Source organism: Microcaecilia unicolor, chromosome 2 (genome assembly GCF_901765095.1).
Source record: "Microcaecilia unicolor chromosome 2, aMicUni1.1, whole genome shotgun sequence".
In the NCBI taxonomy this organism is placed as follows: Eukaryota; Metazoa; Chordata; class Amphibia; order Gymnophiona; family Siphonopidae; genus Microcaecilia; species Microcaecilia unicolor.
In genome coordinates, this window is record NC_044032.1 from 451,392,348 (window position 1) to 451,412,730 (window position 20,383).

At 48.6% G+C, this 20,383-nt stretch overlaps 1 protein-coding gene across 8 annotated transcripts in view; it reads right to left on the reverse strand.

Annotated features, from left to right (window-relative positions):
• LOC115461245 (PC-esterase domain-containing protein 1A-like) overlaps nucleotides 1–20,383 on the reverse strand; it is a 183,321-nt gene that overhangs the window by 13,458 nt on the left and 149,480 nt on the right. For all 8 annotated transcript variants that reach the window (XM_030190945.1, XM_030190941.1, XM_030190947.1 and 5 more), the window contains 2 exons: nucleotides 14,619–14,729; nucleotides 5,976–6,179 (listed from right to left, as the gene is read on the reverse strand). In XM_030190945.1, the coding sequence (XP_030046805.1) occupies nucleotides 5,976–6,179; nucleotides 14,619–14,729 (315 nt within the window). The remainder of the gene's footprint in view (nucleotides 1–5,975; nucleotides 6,180–14,618; nucleotides 14,730–20,383) is intronic.

The window sequence follows — 20,383 nt, forward strand, 5'->3', positions numbered from 1 at the left end:
CTCTCGACATGAGAGTGCCTGGAGCTCGGAAACTCTTCTGGCTGAAGTGATAGCCACCAAAAAGACTGCTTTCCACGTCAGGTCTTTCAGAGATGCCCTAGACAAGGGTTCAAAAGGCGGCTTCTGCAAGGCTCTTAGCACCAGGTTGAGATTCCACGCAGGCACCACTGAGTGCAGAGGAGGGCGCAGGTGATTAACTCCCTTGAGAAAGCGCACCACATCTGGCTGCGAAGCCAGGGAAGCACCCTTCAGGCGGCTCCTGAAGCACGCCAGAGCCGATACCTGGACCTTAAGGGAACTGAGCGACTGGCCTTTCTCCAGACCTTATTGCAGGAACGCCAACACTGAAGAAATTGGAGCAGTGAAGGGAGAAAGTGAGCCTGCTTCACACCACGCTGCAAAGGTACGCCAAACCCTGGCGTAAGCAGTAGAAGTAGAGCGCTTCCTCGCTCTCAGCATAGTGGCGATGACCTTGTCTGAGAAGCCCTTCTCAGACGCTGCCGCTCAATAGCCAGGCCGTAAGACCAAAGGGGGAGGGATCCTCCATCACCACGGGACCCTGATGTAACAGGCCCTGCTCCACTGGCAGCCGCAGAGGATCATCGACTGAGAGCCTGATCGTCCGCATACCAGGGACGTCTGGGCCAGTCCGGACCCACCAGGATTATCCGGCCCGGATGCTTTGCCACCCGGTCTAGCACCCTGCCCAACATGGGCCAGGGCGGGAACACATAGAGAAGCTCCTGTGTCGGCCACTGTTGGAGAAGAGCATCTACCCCCCAGTGATCGAGGTTCCCGTCCTCTGCTGAAAAAGCGCGGCACTTGGCAATTGGCCGATGACGCCATCAGATCTAGGCTCGGCTGGCCCCAGCGCTTCGTGATATCCAAGAACGCCTGAGCAGATAGCTGCCACTCTCTGGGCTCCAAGGTATGGCGACTGAGAAAGTCCACCTTGACATTCATGACTCCGGCAATGTGGGCCGCTGACAGCTGTTCCAGGTTCGCTTCCGCCCACTGGCATAGATTCATGGCCTCCTTGGCTAGAGGGGCGCTCTTGGTACCTCCCTGGCGGTTGACATAGGCCACAGCCGTGGCATTGTCCGACAGGACCCGTACTGGCTTCAACGCCAGTACCGGGATGAACTCCAAAAGCGCCAACCGAATGGCTCTGAGTTCCAGGAGGTTGATAGACCACTTTGCCTCTGCAGGAGACCAGAGCCCCTGCGCTGTCCTTCCCAAGCAGTGGGCTCCCCAGCCCGACAAAGAAGCGTCCGTCGTGACGACAATCCACTCCGGGGTCACCAGAGGCATTCCTGCAGACAACTTGTCTGTCTGCATCCACCAGCTCAGCGCCTTGCGCACTGCCGGGACCAAGGGAAGGCGCACAGCATAATCCTCCGACATCGGAGTCCAGCGCTGCAGCAGAGAGAGTTGTAGTGGTCTCATATGAGCCCTGGCCCAGGGCACTACTTCCATCGTGGCCGTCATAGAGCCCAACAGCTGCACATAGTCCCAAGCCCGAAGAGGAGAGGCTACTAGGAACTGGTCCACCTGAGCCTGAAGTTTGACAATCCGATTGTCTGGCAGGAACACTCTGCCCACTTGGGTGTCGAATCGAACTCCCAGATACTCCAGGGACTGAGTCGGGCACAGCTGGCTCTTCTCCCAGTTGATGATCCACCCCAGGGAGCTCAAAAGAGCAACTACCCGGTCCACAGCTTTGCCGCACTCTGCATAAGAGGGGGCTCGGATCAACCAGTCGTCCAGATAAGGATGGACTTGTACTCCTTCCTTTCGCAGGAAGGCCGCGATGACCACCATTACTTTGGAGAAGGTCCGCGGAGCAGTAGCCAACCCGAAAGGGAGGGCTCTGAACTGGAAGTGTCGGCCCAGGACTGCAAAACGCAGAAAGCGTTGATGAGGAGGCCAGATGGGAATATGCAGGTACGCTTCCTTGATGTCCAAGGAAGCCAAGAACTCTCCTGCCTTCACTGCCGCTATAACAGAGAGGAGAGTCTCCATGCGAAAGTGCCGCACTTTCAAGGCCCGATTGACCCCTTTGAGGTCGAGGATAGGCCGTACAGAACCTCCTTTCTTTGGTACCACAAAGTAAATGGAGTAACGTCCCTTGCCAATCTGATTTTCTGGCACCGGAACGACCGCACCCAGGCGTATCAGGTTGTCCAAGGTCTGCTGCACTGCCACAGCTTTGACTGGAGACTTGCAGGGAGAGAGTACAAACCCGTCTCTTAAGGGTCGGCAGAACTCTAACTTGTAGCCGTCTCTGATGACTTCCAGCACCAAAGCGTCTGAGGTTACTCTGGTCCACTCGCCCAGAAACGAGGACAGGCGTCCTCCAATCTGCACTGGGCCATGGACCAGGACCCCGTCACTGGGTACGAGACCCTGGGGGAGGACCGGAGGGCGTACCTCCGGGACGGCGGTCTCTGCGAAAGGAATGCTGCTTGGGGGAGAAGTTCCTTTTGAAGGAAGAGGGGGCAGAGGAGCCCGACTTGCCCGGGCGGTACCGACGGGCTTCCTGAAACCGTCCTCTGGAGATACCGGGGCGAGCACTGGCCCGAGCCCTGACCTCTGGTAACCTCTTGCCCTTAGACGTGCCGAGATCGGTCACGATTTTGTCCAGCTCGACCCCAAAGAGCAGCTTGCCTTTAAAAGGCAACTTAGCCAGGCGGGACTTAGAGGCGTGGTCCGCAGACCAATGTTTCAGCCAAAGCCAGCGCCGCGCAGAGACTGTCTGAGCCATGCCTTTAGCCGAGGCTCTCAAGACATCATACAGTAAGTCTGCCAAATAAGCCAAGCCCGATTCCAGGGCCGGCCAGTCAGCCCTCAAGGAAGGATCCGAGGGGGAAGCCCGCTGCACCAACGTCAGGCACGCCCTGGCCACATAGGAGCCGCAAACTGAGGTCTGCAAACTTAAGGCAGCCGCCTCGAAGGACAGCCTTAAAGCCGCTTCCAATCTTCTGTCTTGGGCGTCCTTTAGTGCCGTGCCACCTTCCACCGGCAACGCCGTTTTCTTAGTCACCGCAGTGATTAAAGAATCCACGGTAGGCCAAACAAAGGCCTCACGCTCACTTTCAGGCAAAGGATAGAGGCGGGACATAGCCCTAGCCACTTTGAGGCTTGCTTCCGGGACATCCCATTGAGCCGAAATTAAGGTGTGCGTGGCATCATGCACGTGGAAGGTTCTAGGCGGGCGCTTCGTCCCCAGCATAATGGCGGAGCCAACAGGGGCTGAGGGAGAGACGTCCTCCGGAGAGGAAATCTTCAAAATGCTCATGGCCTGCATTAACAGGTTGGGCAAATCCTCTGAGCGAAAGATCCGTGCTGCAGAGGGGTCATCCGCTCCATCCGAGCGGGAATCCGTCTCCTCCAAGGAATCCCCAAAGGACCGTTGGGAGAACTCAGATACGCTGCCCTCATCTACATCAGAGGAAACAGCGTCCTCTAAGGCCTGGGCATCCACCCGAGGGCGTTTACTTCCGGGGGCCTCAACCCCTTTATCGGACAAGGGAGAAGGGGCAGCGTTCTGCATAAGGAAGGCCTGATGCAGCAGCAAAATAAACTCGGGGGAGAAACCCCCCAAACTGTGCAATTCAGCAGCCTGGGCCACAGCCCTAGACGCACCCTCAACCGGCGCTCGCAAGAGCGGGGGAGAACCATGCTGCGCATCCAAGATGGCGTCCGGCGCGACACTCCTTGAAGGAGCCGCGCGGGAAGAACGGCGCTTAACTTTAGCCGCTTTTTTGCCGTCGCCCAAATCAAGGGCGGCCATGGCATGAACGTCTCCCAGCTCAAGGGCGGCCCAAGAAGAAGCCGTCCGAGCAGAGTGGCCGGCCAAGATGGCGGAGGCGAGCAGCGGGGGATGGGCGTTTATGGCGGGAAAAACCGCCGCGCCGGAGGAAGACCCGGGACACTGACCGGCCTCCAAACTGACACCCAACAAGGGCGAATCAGACTTTAAAACCCCCGCATCCCCGCTAGAAGCGCACACGCGGTCCGGGGAGCGATTCTTCGCGCCCTCGCCCTCCGACGCCATAGGCCACGTGGAGATCAATCGGGGAACCCCCTGCCGCTATAAAAAGGTAAAAATTACCTGCTTCTCGCTCCGAGCTGTAACGACCTGGTGTCCCAGTGAGTAGCTGCAATAAACGTTTAAATAAACGTCGAAATAAACGCCCTTAAGGACGTTCAAAATTTTTTTTTTTAACGGAGCCAGCGGGAGGGGGGAGAAAAGGAGGGACCTGGCGCCACCAGGTTTGCACTTGCTCAAGAAGAGCCCTCAACCCCAGGCACTCAACAAAACCTAAAAATTAGGCTTGGAGGCCTAGCCAGAGCTGCTGCTGTGTGTGACCACCACCTGCTGAGATAGAGAACATACTGAGGAGTTTCCGGCAGCACATGACCACATATAGGGAGGCAAAAGGATTGCTCTCTATCTCCACCTGCTGGTAGATGGACACAACCCACCAGTCTATGGATTGATCAGCATGATGATATGGAAAGAGAAAATTAAAAACAACAATTTTGATGACTTGAAATTGAGTTTCTATTGTACTTTAGTTGTTCTATGTCTATTGCAGCAGTATAAAATATTTTAAATAAATCTAAACCTTACCTCTGCCTTAATATCATTGATTAAAACAGCAGCAAACACTGTATGCCCTTGGGCATGCAGGTAAGGTGCTCCTGCATTCAAGGCTCTGCCTAGAGGTTACAGCAATAGGCTGAGAACCAGGGTTCAAACCTTGATGCTTCTTGTAACCCTGGGTAATTCATTTCACTCTCTGCTGCTTCAGGAACAAAGACTAAGCCAGTGATTCCCAAACCTGGTCCTGGAGGCACCCTAGCCAGTCAGGTTTTCTAGATTTCAACAATGAAAATTCATAAAATATTTGCATGCACTGCCCCCACTGCATACAAAAATCTCATGGAATATTCACCGTGGCTAGGGTGCCTCTAGGACCAGGTTTGAGAATCACCACTGTAAGCCCTCTGGAGACCGGGAAATATCTACTGCAGGGGTTTTCAACCCTATCAGTCAGGATACCCACAATGAATATGTATGAGAGACTGACATGACATCTAATGCATATTCATTGTGTATATCCTGAAAATCAGACTGGCTTGGTGTGTCCTAACGACTGGTTTGAGGACCCCTGACCTACTCTAACTGAATGAAAAGCTAAATTCCCTTCCCAGTTTACAACTGCAACATTCCAAAATGTTTGGAATGCTTGAGAACACACTAAAATCTTTCCAGATTTTTTACATAAGTATTGCCATAATGGGAAAGACCAAAGGTCCATGAAGCCCACCATCCTGTTTCCAAAAGTGGCCAATCCAGGTCACAAATACCTGGCAAGATCCCAAAAATGTACAGAACATTCTATACTACTTATCTCAGAAATAGTGGATTTTCCCGAAGTCCATTTAATAATGGTCTATGGACTTTTCCTTTAGGAAGCCGTCCAAACCTTTTTTAAACTCCGCTAAGCTAACTGCCTTTACCACATTCTCTGGCAGTACCTTGATTCCATATACACTGAAAAACTCAACCCACTACAACTGCTGACCAGGAGTATCCATATCCGTCCTGGAGGTCTGCAACCCAAATGGGTTTTCAAGATTTCCACAATGAATATGCATGAGATCTATTTGCATACAATGTAGGTTCACAATTCAGTTGGGTTTTTGGGATTTCTCCAATGAATATGCACGAGATCTACATGCAAGGAATGACACTGAATACCCCTGCGCTAGACTCTGAAAGCATTACGTTAACAGGTAAGCCCCCCCAAAATTAAGAAAACAGGTCAACCAGCTCTGACTAACCAATAACTAATGTACGATGTATACAGATTCATTCATGGGGGCCTATAAAATCAGACCCATAAAATAGCAGCCCTTCTCACAGATAGGAGTACTTTTGTTAAAGAGCAATATGGGAAACTCACCATTTCCCAGGGAACACGCATGTTCAAAGCTGGTGTATCCAAGGCAAGGGGTGTCATCACAGAAAGGGGAATTCATCTCACCACACTGGTATGAAGTTGATGGGCCTGAGGAACACAATGGGGGTCTGTATCCCACCTGGATTGGACGCATACCATTATGTTTCCAGCAAGCGGAGTACTCCGAGTTTTCATCATACATTGGACCTAGAAAGTAACCAGGAAGTGAGGGGAAGGGTGAAAGAGCAAAGTTACTTTGTGTGTGTAAGTGACATTTACATTGACAAAAAAACATTAGCTCAAGCCCCAGGTGGCCAGTTTCTAATTTATTAAGCACTATTAATGCACACTATTATCAGTTTTACATCCTGTCTTGTACATTGGGGGGGGGGGGGGGGGGGGGCAGATTACACTTGCTAATTCCAACCAAAGTCATTAGTGGAAGAGAAAGGAGCATGTAAGGCAAGCAACCGCCTAGAAGTGATCAGTTTGCCTCAAAAGGGCTGGGCATGAGCACGCCATACCACTGTGTAGAGGGACAGCATTCTTAACATGTACTCAATGCCAATACACAATCTAGATGCGGCATAACAACGACCTACAAAACACAAATGGGGGGCAGTGATTTGATACCAATTTCTTATCAAGTACTTCTTATGAGCTCTACTTCTACTTACTGCAACACACTATTCATAACATCTTACAAGGTGTTTCACAGCCTACGATAAAGCAGGCTGCTACAAAGTCATTTCTGCTGACACAGATTTACACAATGCTAATTGAAGTTTACAATACAGCTCATTTGTCTAGATATTTCTTAGAACAATTTAAATGAAGACTAACAAATAAATCTGATGAAATATGAACTTTTCAACATGTCAAAAAGACAGACCTGCTAAAATGCTTTCATTAATATTTCAAACAACGGAGACTTTATGAATTCCACATGTTAAGGTAACAGCGGATGAAGGAGAAATTATATTCTGGACAGTCTTATCTTGGATCTTCATAGGCCATTACTTCCTGCATGGGAAACCAATGCTTGAGACTTCTGGCAAGTTAAAGCAGTGAATTCAAGAGACACAAGATGATAGCTATTACCAAGGGCAGTAGAACATCTTTTTGGTTGGAAGAGTTAAACCAATCTCTGATCCTGAATCCTAGCTTTCTAGATGATGATTCTGTGTTGGGCAAAATACTGTTAGGGCTATGGCCTCAACTGCCCACGCTAGCACCTATGGTATTGCTATAAGTAGGACCAAAACTATCTTGTATTCAGTTATGCATGAAATACTTGGATTTCTGCTCATTATTTGAAATTAAGGAGAAAACCAAATCTCCTTGGATTGGATCCAAGGAGTATACACGATATCTATCACATTTTTCTGTAGATGGGAACAGGTTTTCTTTAGACTTACTGTCAAAAATTCTTGGGGTAGAATTTGAAAATCTATTAAGGATGGCACATCCTGTGTCTGCAATATTGAAGAAAAATTCTCTTACCTTTAGAAAACTCAGGGCTATTAAAAAATATTGTCCTGTGGATACCTTTTGGTTGTTTTCCAGTCACTTATATTACCCATATTTGATTATTGTAATCTTGTGTTGATTGGATGTTCTAAATCTCTTCCTGATCACTTACAAGTAATGCAAAATATAGCAGTTAAGTTGATATTCGGTCTGTCAAGGTATGATTCCGTGAGAAGTTATTATTTAAAACTGCACTAGTTGCCTATTAAAGCCTGTATTTATCTTAAGGCGAGTGTAATCGTGTTTAAAATTTCATATTGTGCTGCTCCTTCATATATGACTGATCTAATGGTGACAGTACATAGAATTAGTACTGGGAATCAATTTCTCCTGTGATTTCTGTTTCCAAATTAAATCTCAGCTAAACATTTTTATCACTTCAAAATCAAATAGCTACCATTTGGAATTCTTTTTATTTCTGTGATGTGGTTTAGGAAAAATTTGAAAATGTTTCTTTTTTCAAAGAGCAGGCTTTCGTTTCTTTTGATTTGTGTGTGTATATGGAATATATGTTTTGATGCTTTTTCTGGTAACTTCAAGACACTTTGGTTCTGGTTTCTTTTTTTTTTTGTAATCCATCCTGAACTACATAGGTGGAAGCTGGCTATAAAATATTATGTAACATAAAGCGAATGCTACGTACCTGTAGAAGGTATTCTCCGAGGACAGCAGGCTGATTGTTCTCACGAATGGGTGACGTCCACGGCAGCCCCTCCGATCGGAGATCTTCACTAGCAACAGCGTTTGCTAGCCCTCGTGTGCGCATGCGCGACCGTCTTCCTGCCCGAACGTGCTCGTGTTCGTCAGTCCAGTACATAGCAAAGACAAAGACAAGGGAAGACAACTCCAAGGGGAGGCGGGCGGGTTGGTGAGAACAATCAGCCTGCTGTCCTCGGAGAATACCTTCTACAGGCATGTAGCATTCGCTTTCTCCGAGGACAAGCAGGCTGCTGCTTCTCATGAATGGGGTATCCCTAGCCCGCAGGCTCACTCAAAACAACAAACAGGGTCAACTGGGCCTCGCAACAGCGAGGACATAACTGAGATTGACCTAAACTTAACCAACTGAGAGTGCAGCCTTGAACAGAATAAAAAAGGGCCTAGGGGGGTGAAGTTGGATTCTAAACCCCGAACAGATTCTGCAGCACAGACTGCCCGAACCAACTGTCGCATCGGGTATCCTGCTGTAGGCAGTAATGCGATGTGAATGTGTGGACAGATGACCACGTCGCAGCCTTGCAAATCTCTTCGATAATGGCTGACTTCAAGTGGGCCACTGACGCTGCCATGGCTCTGACACTATGAGCCATGACATGACCCTCAAGAGTCAGCCCAGCTTGGGCGTAAGCGAAGGAGATGCAATCTGCGAACCAATTTGAGATGGTGCGTTTCCCGACAGCCACTCCCCCCTTCTGTTGGGATCAAAAGAAACAAACAATTGGGCGGACTGTCTGTGGGGCTTTGTCCGCTCCAGATAGAAGGCCAATGCTCACTTGCAGTCCAACGTGTGCAGCTGGCGTTCAGCAGGGCAGGTATGAGGACGGGGAAAGAATGTTGGCAAGACAATTGACTGGTTAAGATGGAACTCCGACACCACCTTCGGCAAGAACCTAGGGTGAGTATGGAGGACCACTCTGTTATGATGAAATTTGGTATAAGGAGCATGAGCTACCAAGGCTTGAAGCTCACTGACTCTGTGAGCTGAAGTAACTGCCACCAAGAAAATGACCTTCCAGTCAAGTACTTCAGATGGCATGAATTCAGTGGCTCGAAAGGAGGTTTCATCAGCTGGGTGAGAACGACATTGAGATCCCATGACACTGTAGGAGGTTTGATGGGGGGGCTTTGACAAAAGCAAACCTCTCATGAAACGAACAAGCAGGGTATGTGTAGGACAAGAGCGAGGATCTAGGGCCTTGCTGTCACACCAGACAGCAAACCTCCGCCATAGGAAGAAGTAACTCTTTTTAGTGGAATCTTTCCTGGAAGCAAGCAAGACCCAGGAGACACCCTCGGAGAGACCCAAGGAGGCAAAATCTACGCTCTCAACATCCAGGCCGTGAGAGCCAGAGACCGGAGATTGGGATGCAGAAGCGCCCCCTCGTTCTGAGTAATGAGGGTCGGAAAACACTCCAATCTCCACGGTTCTTCGGAGGACAACTCCAGAAGAAGAGGGAACCAGATCTGACGCGGCCAGAAAGTAGCGATCAGAATCATCGTGCCTCGGTCTTGCCTGAGTTTCAGCAAAGTCTTCCCCACCAAAGGTATGGGAGGATAAGCATACAGGAGGCCTTCCCCCCAATCCAGGAGAAAGGCATCCGACGCTAGTCTGCCATGGGCCTGAACTCTGGAACAGAACTGAGGGACCTTGTGGTTGGCTCGGGTAGCAAAGAGATCCATCAAGGGGGTGCCCCATGCTTGGAAGATCTCGTGTACCACTTTGAAATTGAGCGACCACTCGTGAGGTTGCATGATCCTGCTCAACCTGTCGGCCAGACTGTTGTTTACGCCTGCCAGATATGTGGCCTGAAGACACATGCCATATCGGCAAGCCCAAAGCCACATTCTGACGGCCTCATGACACAGAGGGCGAGATCCGGTCCCCTCTGCTTGTTGATGAAATACATGGCAACCTGGTTGTCTGTCTGAATTTGAATAATTTGGTGGGACAGCCAATCCCTGAAAGCCCTTAGAGCGTTCCAGACCGCTTGTAACTCCAGGAGATTGATCTGTAGACCTTGTTCCTGGAGGGACCAAGTCCCTTGGGTGTGAAGCCCATCGACATAAGCTCCTCATCCCAGGAGAGACGCATCCGTCGTCAGCACTTTTTGCGGCTGAGGAATTTGGAAGGGACATCCCAGAGTCAAATTGGATCGAATTGTCCACCACTGCAGGGATTGAAGAAAACTGGTAGGCAGCTGGACTACATCCTCTAGATCCCAGCAGCTTGGGTACCACTGGAAAGCTAGGGTCCATTGAGCTGATCTCATGTGAAGACGGGCCATGGGAGTTACATGAACTGTGGAGGCCATGTGGCCGAGCAACCTCAACATCTGCCGAGCTGTGATCTGCTGAGACGCCCGCACCCAGAAAACGAGGGACAGAAGATTGTCGGCCCTCGCTTCCGGAAGGTAGGCACGAGCTGTCTGAGAATCCAGCAGAGCTCCTATGAATTTGAGTTTTTGAACTGGAAGGTGGGACTTTGGATAATTTATCACAAACTCTAGTAGCTCCAAGAGTCGAATAGTCATCTGCATTGACTGTAGAGCTCCTGCCTCGGACGTGTTCTTCACCAGCCAATCGTCGAGGTAAGGGAACACGTGCACTCCCAGTCTGCCAGGCATTTTGTGAACACCCTGGGCACGGAGGCGAGACCAAAGTGTAGCACACAATACTGAAAGTGCCGTGTTCTGAGATGGAATCGAAGATACTGTCTGTGAGCTGGCAGTATCGGGATATGAGTGTAAGCATCCTTTAAGTCCAGAGAGCATAGCCAATCGTTTTTCTGAATCATGGGAAGAAGGGTGCCCAGGGAAAGCATCCTGAACTTTTCTCGGACCACATATTTGTTCAGGGCCCTTAGGTCTAGGATGGGACACATCCCCCCTGTTTTCTTTTCAACAAGGAAGTACCTGGAATAGAATCCCAGCCCTTCTTGCCCCGGTGGCACGGGCTCGACCGCATTGGCGCTGAGAAGTACCTGCCTGTGCTGGAAGCTGAAGGACTGAGCTCCCAGTGGGCAATTTGGAGGCCTTCTGACCAAATTGAGGGAGTATCCTAGCCGGACTATTTGAAGAACCTACTGGTCGGAGATTACGAGAGGCCATCACTGGTGAAAAAATTTTAACTTTCCTCCGACCGGTAGATCGTCCGGCACAGACACATTGACTGCAGCTATGCTCTGCTGGAGCCAGTCAAAAGCCCGTCCCTTGCTTTTGCTGGGGAGCTGCAGGGGCCTGTGGAGGTGCACGCTGTTGACGGGAACAAGCACGCTGGGGTTTGGCCTGGGCAGCAGGCTGGCGAGAGGGAGGATTGTACCTATGCTTATTAGAATAGGTAACAGTCCGCCTTCCACCATAAAAACGTCTACCAGTTGAGGTAAATGCTGAAGGCGTCCGGCGGGAGAATTTGTCGAAAGCGGTGTCCAGCTGGTGGAGCTGTTCTACCACCTGTTCGACCCTTTCTCCAAAAATATTATCCCCCCAGCAAGGAGAATCCGCTATCCGCTGCTGCAGCCTATTCTCCAGGTCTGAGGCGCGCAGCCATGAGAGTCTGCGCATCACCACACCTTGAGCAGCGGTCCTGGACGTGACATCAAAATTATCGTAAACACCCCTGACCAGGAATTTACGACACGCCTTCAGCTGCCTAACCACCTGCTGAAAAGGCTTGGCTTGCTCAGAGGGGAGCTTGTCCACCAAGTCCGCCAACTGCCGCACATTGTTCCGCATATGAATGCTCGTGTAGAGCTGGTAGGACTGAATTTTGGAAATGAGCATTGAAGAATGGTAGGCCTTCATCCCAAAAGAATCCAAGGTTCTAGTGTCTTTGCCCGGGGGCGTCGAAGCAGACTCTCTAGAACTCTTGACCTTCTTAAGGGCCAGATCCACCACACCAGAGTCATGAGGCAACTGAGTCCGCATCAACTCCGGGTCCCCATGAATCAGATACTGGGATTTGATCTTTTTGGGAATGTGGGGAGTAGTTAGCGGCTTCGCCCAGTTTGCCAGCAATGTCTTCTTGAGGACATGATGCATGGGTACTGTGGACGATTCCTTAGGTGGCGAAGGATAGTCCAAAAGCTCAAACATTTCAGCCCTTGGCTCATCCTCCGTAACCACAGGGAAGGGAATGGCCGTAGACATTTCCCAGACAAAGGCCGCGAAAGATAGACTCTCGGGAGGAGAAAGCTGTCTTTCAGGGGAGGGAGTGGGATCAGAAGGAAGACCGTCAGACTCCTCATCTGAGAAATCTCTGATCTCTTCCTCTGCCTCCCACGAGGTCTCACCATCGGTGTCGGACACCAGTTCATGAACTTCTGTCCGAAGCCGTGCCCGCCTCAACTTCCTAGGAACATGACCACGGTGAGAGCGTTGAGAGGAAGACTCCCGCACCGGCGGCAACGGAGCTCCCTTCATCGATGTCGGGGAGTCCGCCTGGGAGGCAGCCGATGTACGGGGGACCTCACCACGGACGAGGGCCCAGCCATCGCCTCAGTCATCAGCACCGGCGATGCAAGCACCCCCGCTACCGGAGGAGAAGGGCGCAACAGCTCTTCCAGGATTCCTGGAAGGATGGCCCTGAGGCTCTCGTTCAGAGTGGCTGTCGAGAGAGGCAAGGAGTCCGGTACCAGGCTGTCCATAGGGGAGCGCATCGACACCTCCTTAATGGAGGGTGAGCGGTCCTCCCGATGTCGATGCTTGGGTGCCGGTGGCACTGGCAACCCAGAGCTCTCGGTACAACGTCTGGAAGGTGACTAATGATTATGCTTCTTTGCCTTCACATGAAGCACGTCACCGGTACCTCCCGGTACCGAAGAGGAGGACGTTGAATCCAAACATCTCCTGTGGGCCGGGTCCGAAAGAGGTCGATCCCGGGGGGGGAGGGGGGGGGGCTGTACCGCAGGAGCCCTCGAGGCAGGCAAAGACCAGCAGGGGAACGGACAGCCCTCACCTGCACTCCGGACGACGAAGCACCCTCCAACGACATCAATACCACCGATGACCTCGGTATCGTAGATGCTGGATCACTGTCAAAAGAGCTGGGTACCGCAGACGTCGACAGACCGGACGATGATCTCGGTACCGAAGACGTCGAAGCACTAGACGAGGCCCTGAACAAAAGGTTCCACTGGGCCAATCTCGCCGCCTGAGTCCGCTTCTTCAGAAGAAGGCAGAGTACAGGCCTGGGGGCGATGCCTGGCCCCCAGACACTGAAGACACGAAACGTGCCTGTCAGTGAGGGAGATAGTCCGGCTGCACTGGGTGCACTTTTTCAAGCCACTGGTAGGCTTCAAGGACATGGGCGGAAAAATCACGCCGGCGAAGTCAAAATTCGCGATGATGGCTAATGGCACCAAACAAGTTAGAAAAAACCCGTACGGGCGGCGAAAAAGGCCGCGCCAACAACGAAAGGAAACTTACGGGAAAAAACTCGACGTAAGGGAATTTTTTTTTAAAACTAAGAGATACACAATGGAAAAACAAAACCTGGCACTTCCGAACGGAAGAACGCAGCAAAAAGACGCGAGGGGTCTCCTTGGGGCACAGACCGACCGAAAAACAGCCGTGGAAAAAAGACTGACGAACACGAGCGCGTTTTGGCGGGAAGACGGTCATGCATGCGCACGGTGCATGCGCACGCGAGGGCTAGCAAACGATGTTGCTAGTGAAGATCACCGATCGGAGGGGCTGCCGTGGACGTCACACATTCGTGAGAACAAGCAACCTGCTTGTCCTCGGAGAACATTAAAGTTACTTCTAAAAAAAAAAAAAAACCCTCTCAATTTTCACAATACTGACTGGTCCTGGAGAAAACTTGATTTTTTTGCAAGTTGCAATACCTTTTATATAGAACCAACCAATTCCACACAGAAAACAGCAAAGTTGCCTATATGTAACTAGGGGGGGGGGGGGGGGATTGAGAAGAGGCTCCATTCTTAATTCAACGACTCCAAAAATATGTGATACATGTACTCTCTTGAACCCTGGCATTGCATACCTGGGCATAGGAGCTCCTTCTCTGATGAGGGAGCACTCATTAGTGTTAAGTGTAGCAAATCATTCTGAAAAGTAGGCTTCTATGGCTTGGGGAGAAGAAAAAACAGCTTGGAGCCTTGTGGTGACACTTAATGGATGCAGATAGACTATTAATCACGCCTTTTGAAATAACTGTACGACATTGTGGAGACTTCATTAAAGAATCTACTTAAGCAAATCTGGAAAAGTAATGGCTGTTGTGAACCTGCTTATGTTAATCTAACATTCTTGGTACCAGTATCACACAACCCCTACAATACTCGTAAACCAAAGAAAACCTTGTGCTCCTCCTTCTCTCTTCCACCAAAATAAAGAGTGTCCATCACCATTTTAGCACTCTGCAAAAAAAAACTTTTACCCCTGTAGGGAGGTGGATAAGGAGCCACAGCTGGAGCCATATGAGAATACTGCACAGCAGGTTGATTACACCACTGCAGGGAATTCTTCCTTTTCTCATTATTACAGGGACCTGGAAGAAACAATGAAATCCATAAGCATTGCAGTATCTCACCCTCCCAGCCCCTATTCCAGTATGCTGCTGCCTCCTCCTCCCCACATACTGATGACAGACAAAATGAAGCATACACAGGCAGTTCACATAAGGAGTCACAAACTGACAGCTTGAGAAAGATAAGATCTGATTTTCCGTGAAATGGTAAAATTTACTTAAAAAATTAAAAAAAACAAAACAAAACAAAAAAAAACAGGAAAGAAATGGTACTACCTACCCAGTTAGACCCAAGGAACACATTAACCTTCATTTACATCTGACATATCCTTGCCACTGTAGAGTCTATGTGTGGACAAGCTGTGGTAACCACAATATCTATTTGCCCCAATTCAGGGGAAAAAGAGTGCACTGGTTATGTGCCTATAGCCATGCAAAGGGGTTTGCTGCACTGAAGTACCAACTGTGCTCCGAGGGAGGATAGTGATGATGGATATAGAAAGGAGACTTTTGGGGGAATACAAATCTTTCTTCCATGGAAATTAATAAATGTGAAGAGAAGACTAAAGAATATCACGGGTCCCATGAACTCTCTTGTGACTATCTTGACTAGGCAGGAATCAATGGGGGCAGTCCCTACTGGATTAGGAGAAGGGGCATAATCAGATTTTGAAGTCTACTTGAGTACCATTACCTGCTCCCTAAATACCAAGAAGCTCCCAAAGTTGTGCTTGTTCTTGGCTCTCTGGCCTGTACGGCTTTGATAGGGAAGGGGTATGAGAAGGGCACTAGTATGAGTGATGTCATCTTAGAAAAGGGTGATATCTAATCAGATCATAAAGAGGCACTGGAAGTAATTATTGCTAGAGAGTTAAAGAGTAAAAGAGCTTCTACTTCTGAATATCCTGAAGTGGCGAGCAAGAAGGTTCTTAGAGAGGAACCTAGAGCAGTCTCTTGCATTAGAGAGGCTGATTTCACAAACAGATGACAATCTGTTTGTCTAAGTTCTATAATTTCCCTGGGGAAAGACTGTGTCCAGATTTATAACTTTAGACAGAGCCCCTGAGATTTTTAATCCTGAAGTCAAATAAGAAATAAAAAAAAGAAAAAGTCACACAGCCTGAAACAATGCAGCCTTAATGGAATCTACTTTTACAGACTAAAACTGAAAGTTTGAAAAATTCAATGTGGTTCCATAATTTAGTTTCTTTTTTTTTTTTAATTTGCAGAAGTCTTTATTATGCATTGCAAAATAAGTACAACATCTCCTCAAGTCAAGACATTAGAATAAACTACAGTTCCACATAAACCCTCAAGGAGTATTTTGCAAAAAAATGTATCACTGAAATAATGCTAGAACAGATGCATACTGAACTTCAGATTTTTTGTTTTTAACATTTCAATACTGTAAATCCCCCCCGTCCCTTATACTAACTCCCCTCTCCCCCCTCCCTACACCTTCTCCAACTTCCCGTATATAGCCCAGTTAGCCAGAACATTTTTGTAGAAAGGGTCCCCAAACCCTTTCCCATGCAGGCATAGTTTTTCTTCTTACTGCAGTTAGTCTCTCCATTTCACTTATATAACGCACCTTAGTGATCCAATGCACCATTGAGGGAACTTTGGGTGACTTCCAACTCTATGCTAAATTTATACGCGCTGCATGCAAGGCTCCTCTCGTCAGAAGCCACTGATCCAACGTAAAGCCCTCGGGCCGCTGCCCAAGTAGGAAAATTAAAGGATGCCACTGCACAGATTTACCCACCCAAACCTGCAGACGTGACTTCACCCCCTTCCAATAGGCCTGAGCTTTAGGACACGACCACCAAATATGACCCATGGTCCCCACTCCCCCACATTTCCGCCAGCAGTCTTTGGGCACATGGGCAAACATATGATGTAATCGGACCAGCGTTAAATACCATCTATAAAAGACTTTGATAGCATTTTCCTGCATTGCCACTGCTATGGAGGATCTCAAAATCTTTTTTTCCAACGCCAGCCATGCTGCATCTGGTAGAGTAAAAAGTAATTCCTGTTCCCACCGTTTCCTATGCAATACATAATGTTTAACAGTCATCACCTGGTAGGCATACAAATGGGATAACATGCCCCTCGTTATGTTCCAATTTACGCATAGCTCTTCCATAGGATGTGTGTCCCGCAGCATACAACCTTTATAGACTTGTCCTAAAATGAAATGTTGTAACTGTAGGTATGCGTAACGATCGTCAGGCCGAAGCCAGAAATCTTCCACCAACTTCTCAAAGGTTACCATGCTACCACCCACATGTACCTGTCCCAACATGTCCAAGCCTGAGTCTGCCCACCTGCTAAATGTAGTATTTCCTATACCAGGTTCAAACATAGGATTATCCACTATTGGGGCCAAGCCTGACACCGGTGGTTGATGCTCTGGAAACAAGGTCCCAATAGTAAAAAGTAGTCTGTACAGTAGGCGGAAACCTATCCACTCGTCCCCTATATTTACTAGCAAACCACATTGTGTGTCCCAATTTCCGAGTGCCAACCAGGGATTGTTCAATATCTATCCACAATTTACTTTCGTCCTTCCTAAACCAGTCTATCGCAGCTCTAGCTTGCGCTGCACACTAGTACCAGAACAGATTTGGCACTCCCAGTCCTCCCTCTCGTCGGCTTTTGTAAAGAAAGGCACGCGGCAGCCTTGGCCTCCTCGGATTCCACACAAAGCGAATCAACACATCCTGTAGTCCCGACAAGAAGGTGCGAGATAACCTCAGGGGAAGGACCTGAAATAAATATGAAAGACGGGGCAGTATATTCATTTTGATCGTCGCTATCCTCCCAAACCAGGATAACCCCATAGATGACCATTTATTCAGGTCCTCTCGCACCTCCTTTTTAAGTCTCGGGTAATTTGCTATGAACAGCTCAGACAAATCACTCTGTATCCTAACTCCAAGATAGGCTAATTCATGAGCATCCCACTTAAAAGCAAAAGACGTCCTTAATGTCTCCATCACACCCTGAGGTACTCCCACTGCTAGGCCAAGAGATTTACTCGCATTTAATTTGTAGCCCGATATCCGGGTGTAATAGTCTATCACCCTCATTAAATTGGGTAAAGAGATCAGCGGGTTTGCTAGAGACAACAGCACATCATCTGCGAATAATGCTATTTTATATTCCCGTGCCCCCACCCGTACTCCAGCAATGTCATCATTCTCTCTGATAGGTGCCGCTAAGGGTTCCATTGCTAGAGCAAACAGTAAGGGGGACACCGGGCAGCCCTGACGAGTTCCTTGACCCAACACAAATGCCTCTTGAGTTCCCCCCGTTGACTCTCACACAAGCTTGCAGCGAGGAATACAAGGCCTGTATCCAGGCTCTAAAAAGCTGCCCAATCCCTACTCTATGTAGAACTTTGTCCAAATATCCCCAGTGCACTCGGTCGTACGCTTTTTCCGCATCCAACCCGAGTAACACCATGGGCTTGGCTTTTATCTGAGCAGCATAAAGGAGATCCACCGTTCCACGTATGTTATCCATGGCCTGTCTTTTTGCTATAAAGCCCACTTGATCTGGATGGATTAGACTAGGAAGCACCTTTCCCAAATGGTTTGCCAACACCTTTGCCAAAATTTTGACATCTGTGTTGAGAATTGTGATGGCTCGGTACGAGGCACATTCAGTTTTATCCTTGCCTGGCTTTGGTATAACCGCCACCCAAGCCTCCATCATTGTCTTCGGGAGAGGAGCCCCTTCCCTCACAGCATTGATTATCATTGTCAGGTAAGGTGCCAGCTCTACCACATATGTCTTATAAACCTCATTAGTAAAGCCATTAACCCTGGCACCTTCCCCGTGGGCAAAGCTTTTAAAACCCCTATAACCTCCTCCACCCTCACCGGCTCCTCAAGCTCTCTTTTTTGGAATTCAGAAAAGGCCGGCAGCTCCCTAGCAGCCAAATACTCATTTATTCCCCCCGTCTGTACAGAAGCATCCTCTGTATATAGGTTCTCATAATATTGGGCAAAGCAGTCCCTAATCTGAGCTGATTTATGCAACATATCTCCCTTGGCATCCCTTACTCCCAGGATATGCCTATCCGCTCTCATCCTTCTTAATTTAGCAGCTAACAGTCTTCCCGGCTTATTGGTGCAAGCGTAGTGTACCTGTTTCAATCTCTCATTCACATATTTTAAACTCTCCTCATGCAACCCTGCAATTTCCAGTCTCACCTCCTGCAACTTGTGAAAGTCAGCTACAGAGCCAGAGGCCCTGTATCTGTCTTCCAAGACAGCCAATCTTTCCATTCACTGGGCTAGACGTACCCTATGGACTCGGGCCTTTTGACTAGCACATTTTATAAAGTGTCCTCTTGAGACTGCCTTGAATGCGTCCCACACCGTACCCAGTGTCTGTCCCGAGTCCATATTGATGTCAAAGTACTCCTTCAGAACTGGTTTAAAACTAGCTACTGTATCCATATCCTGTAACAGGCTGTTAAACGTCCACCGTTTGTCCCTCACCTCCTCCCTCAGAGAAGGGATGACAGTCCAGACCGGGGCATGATCTGATATGGAAATATTACCTATAGAGGATTCCTCTCCCCCTTCAGACAAAGTTTTATCAAGAAAAATATGGTCTAGGCGGGAATAAGTGAGGTGTACCTGGGAGTAGAAAGTGTAATCCCGCCCCCTAGGATGTCCCAATGTCCACACATCATACAGGCTAATCCCTACTACAAAGTTATTCAAAGCGTGAGATATTCTACAATCTGTCACGGAAATGATGAGCAGTAATTTCCGGTAGCCCGTTGGTTTTAAGCGAGTAGGAGCGCCATTTTATATTGACAGCTAAGAAGCTGCGTTCACACACAATACAGTAAGTCTGCATTAGTGAATATGAATGTTGTTGGAATACCTGTAGTTGGGTTTAAAATGTGTGTGACACTTTGTGATTTGTTTTATCAGGCTAAATGGTGTGAGTTTCCCCCAGAAGAAGCATAGCGAAACAGGCACTGTCAGGGCTTCTATACACGCCAGTCTGAATTGTGGAGTATAAATGCTCTTTAAGCTAAGTGTCTTTTTGAATATCTATATATTTGCACATGATGGTGTGAGAACACAAGTTATCATTATTGCAATTACATTAGGGTGGAGGTGGTTTAGTCGATGATTAAACCTACGCACGTTTATAGAGTCACCAGGGGAGTGATATGAATATCCGTGCTAAGTGATATGAGACTCCACCTGGTTGTTAACTGCAAGTATTCTTAGGGACTTTCTCCTCAGTATATATTTTTTAGTAGTGACTAGAGATCTAGCAGGGACTTCTGTAAGGTGTGCCTGAGCCCCAGGGACTACTTCTGTGGTCACTGTCATAAAGCTGAGTATCTGCATAAAGTCCAATACTTGAGGCACTAGTAGAAATGCTGAATCTGTGACTTCAGTTTCACCATCTTCTGCATTGGAAGAAAAACTTTTTCCTGCTTGGTGTCAAATCTCACTCCCAAATATTAAATTCATGCTACTTTTGCTGTCATTCACCACCCAAGGGACCACAGAAATTGTAGAACTCCATCACTGGCTCCCTTTCTTATTGTGTAGTGGCTTGAATGAGACAGTCCAAACAGTGATGTATTCTTAAATCCTCACTTCAAAGAAATGCCTCTACCACCACTATGACTA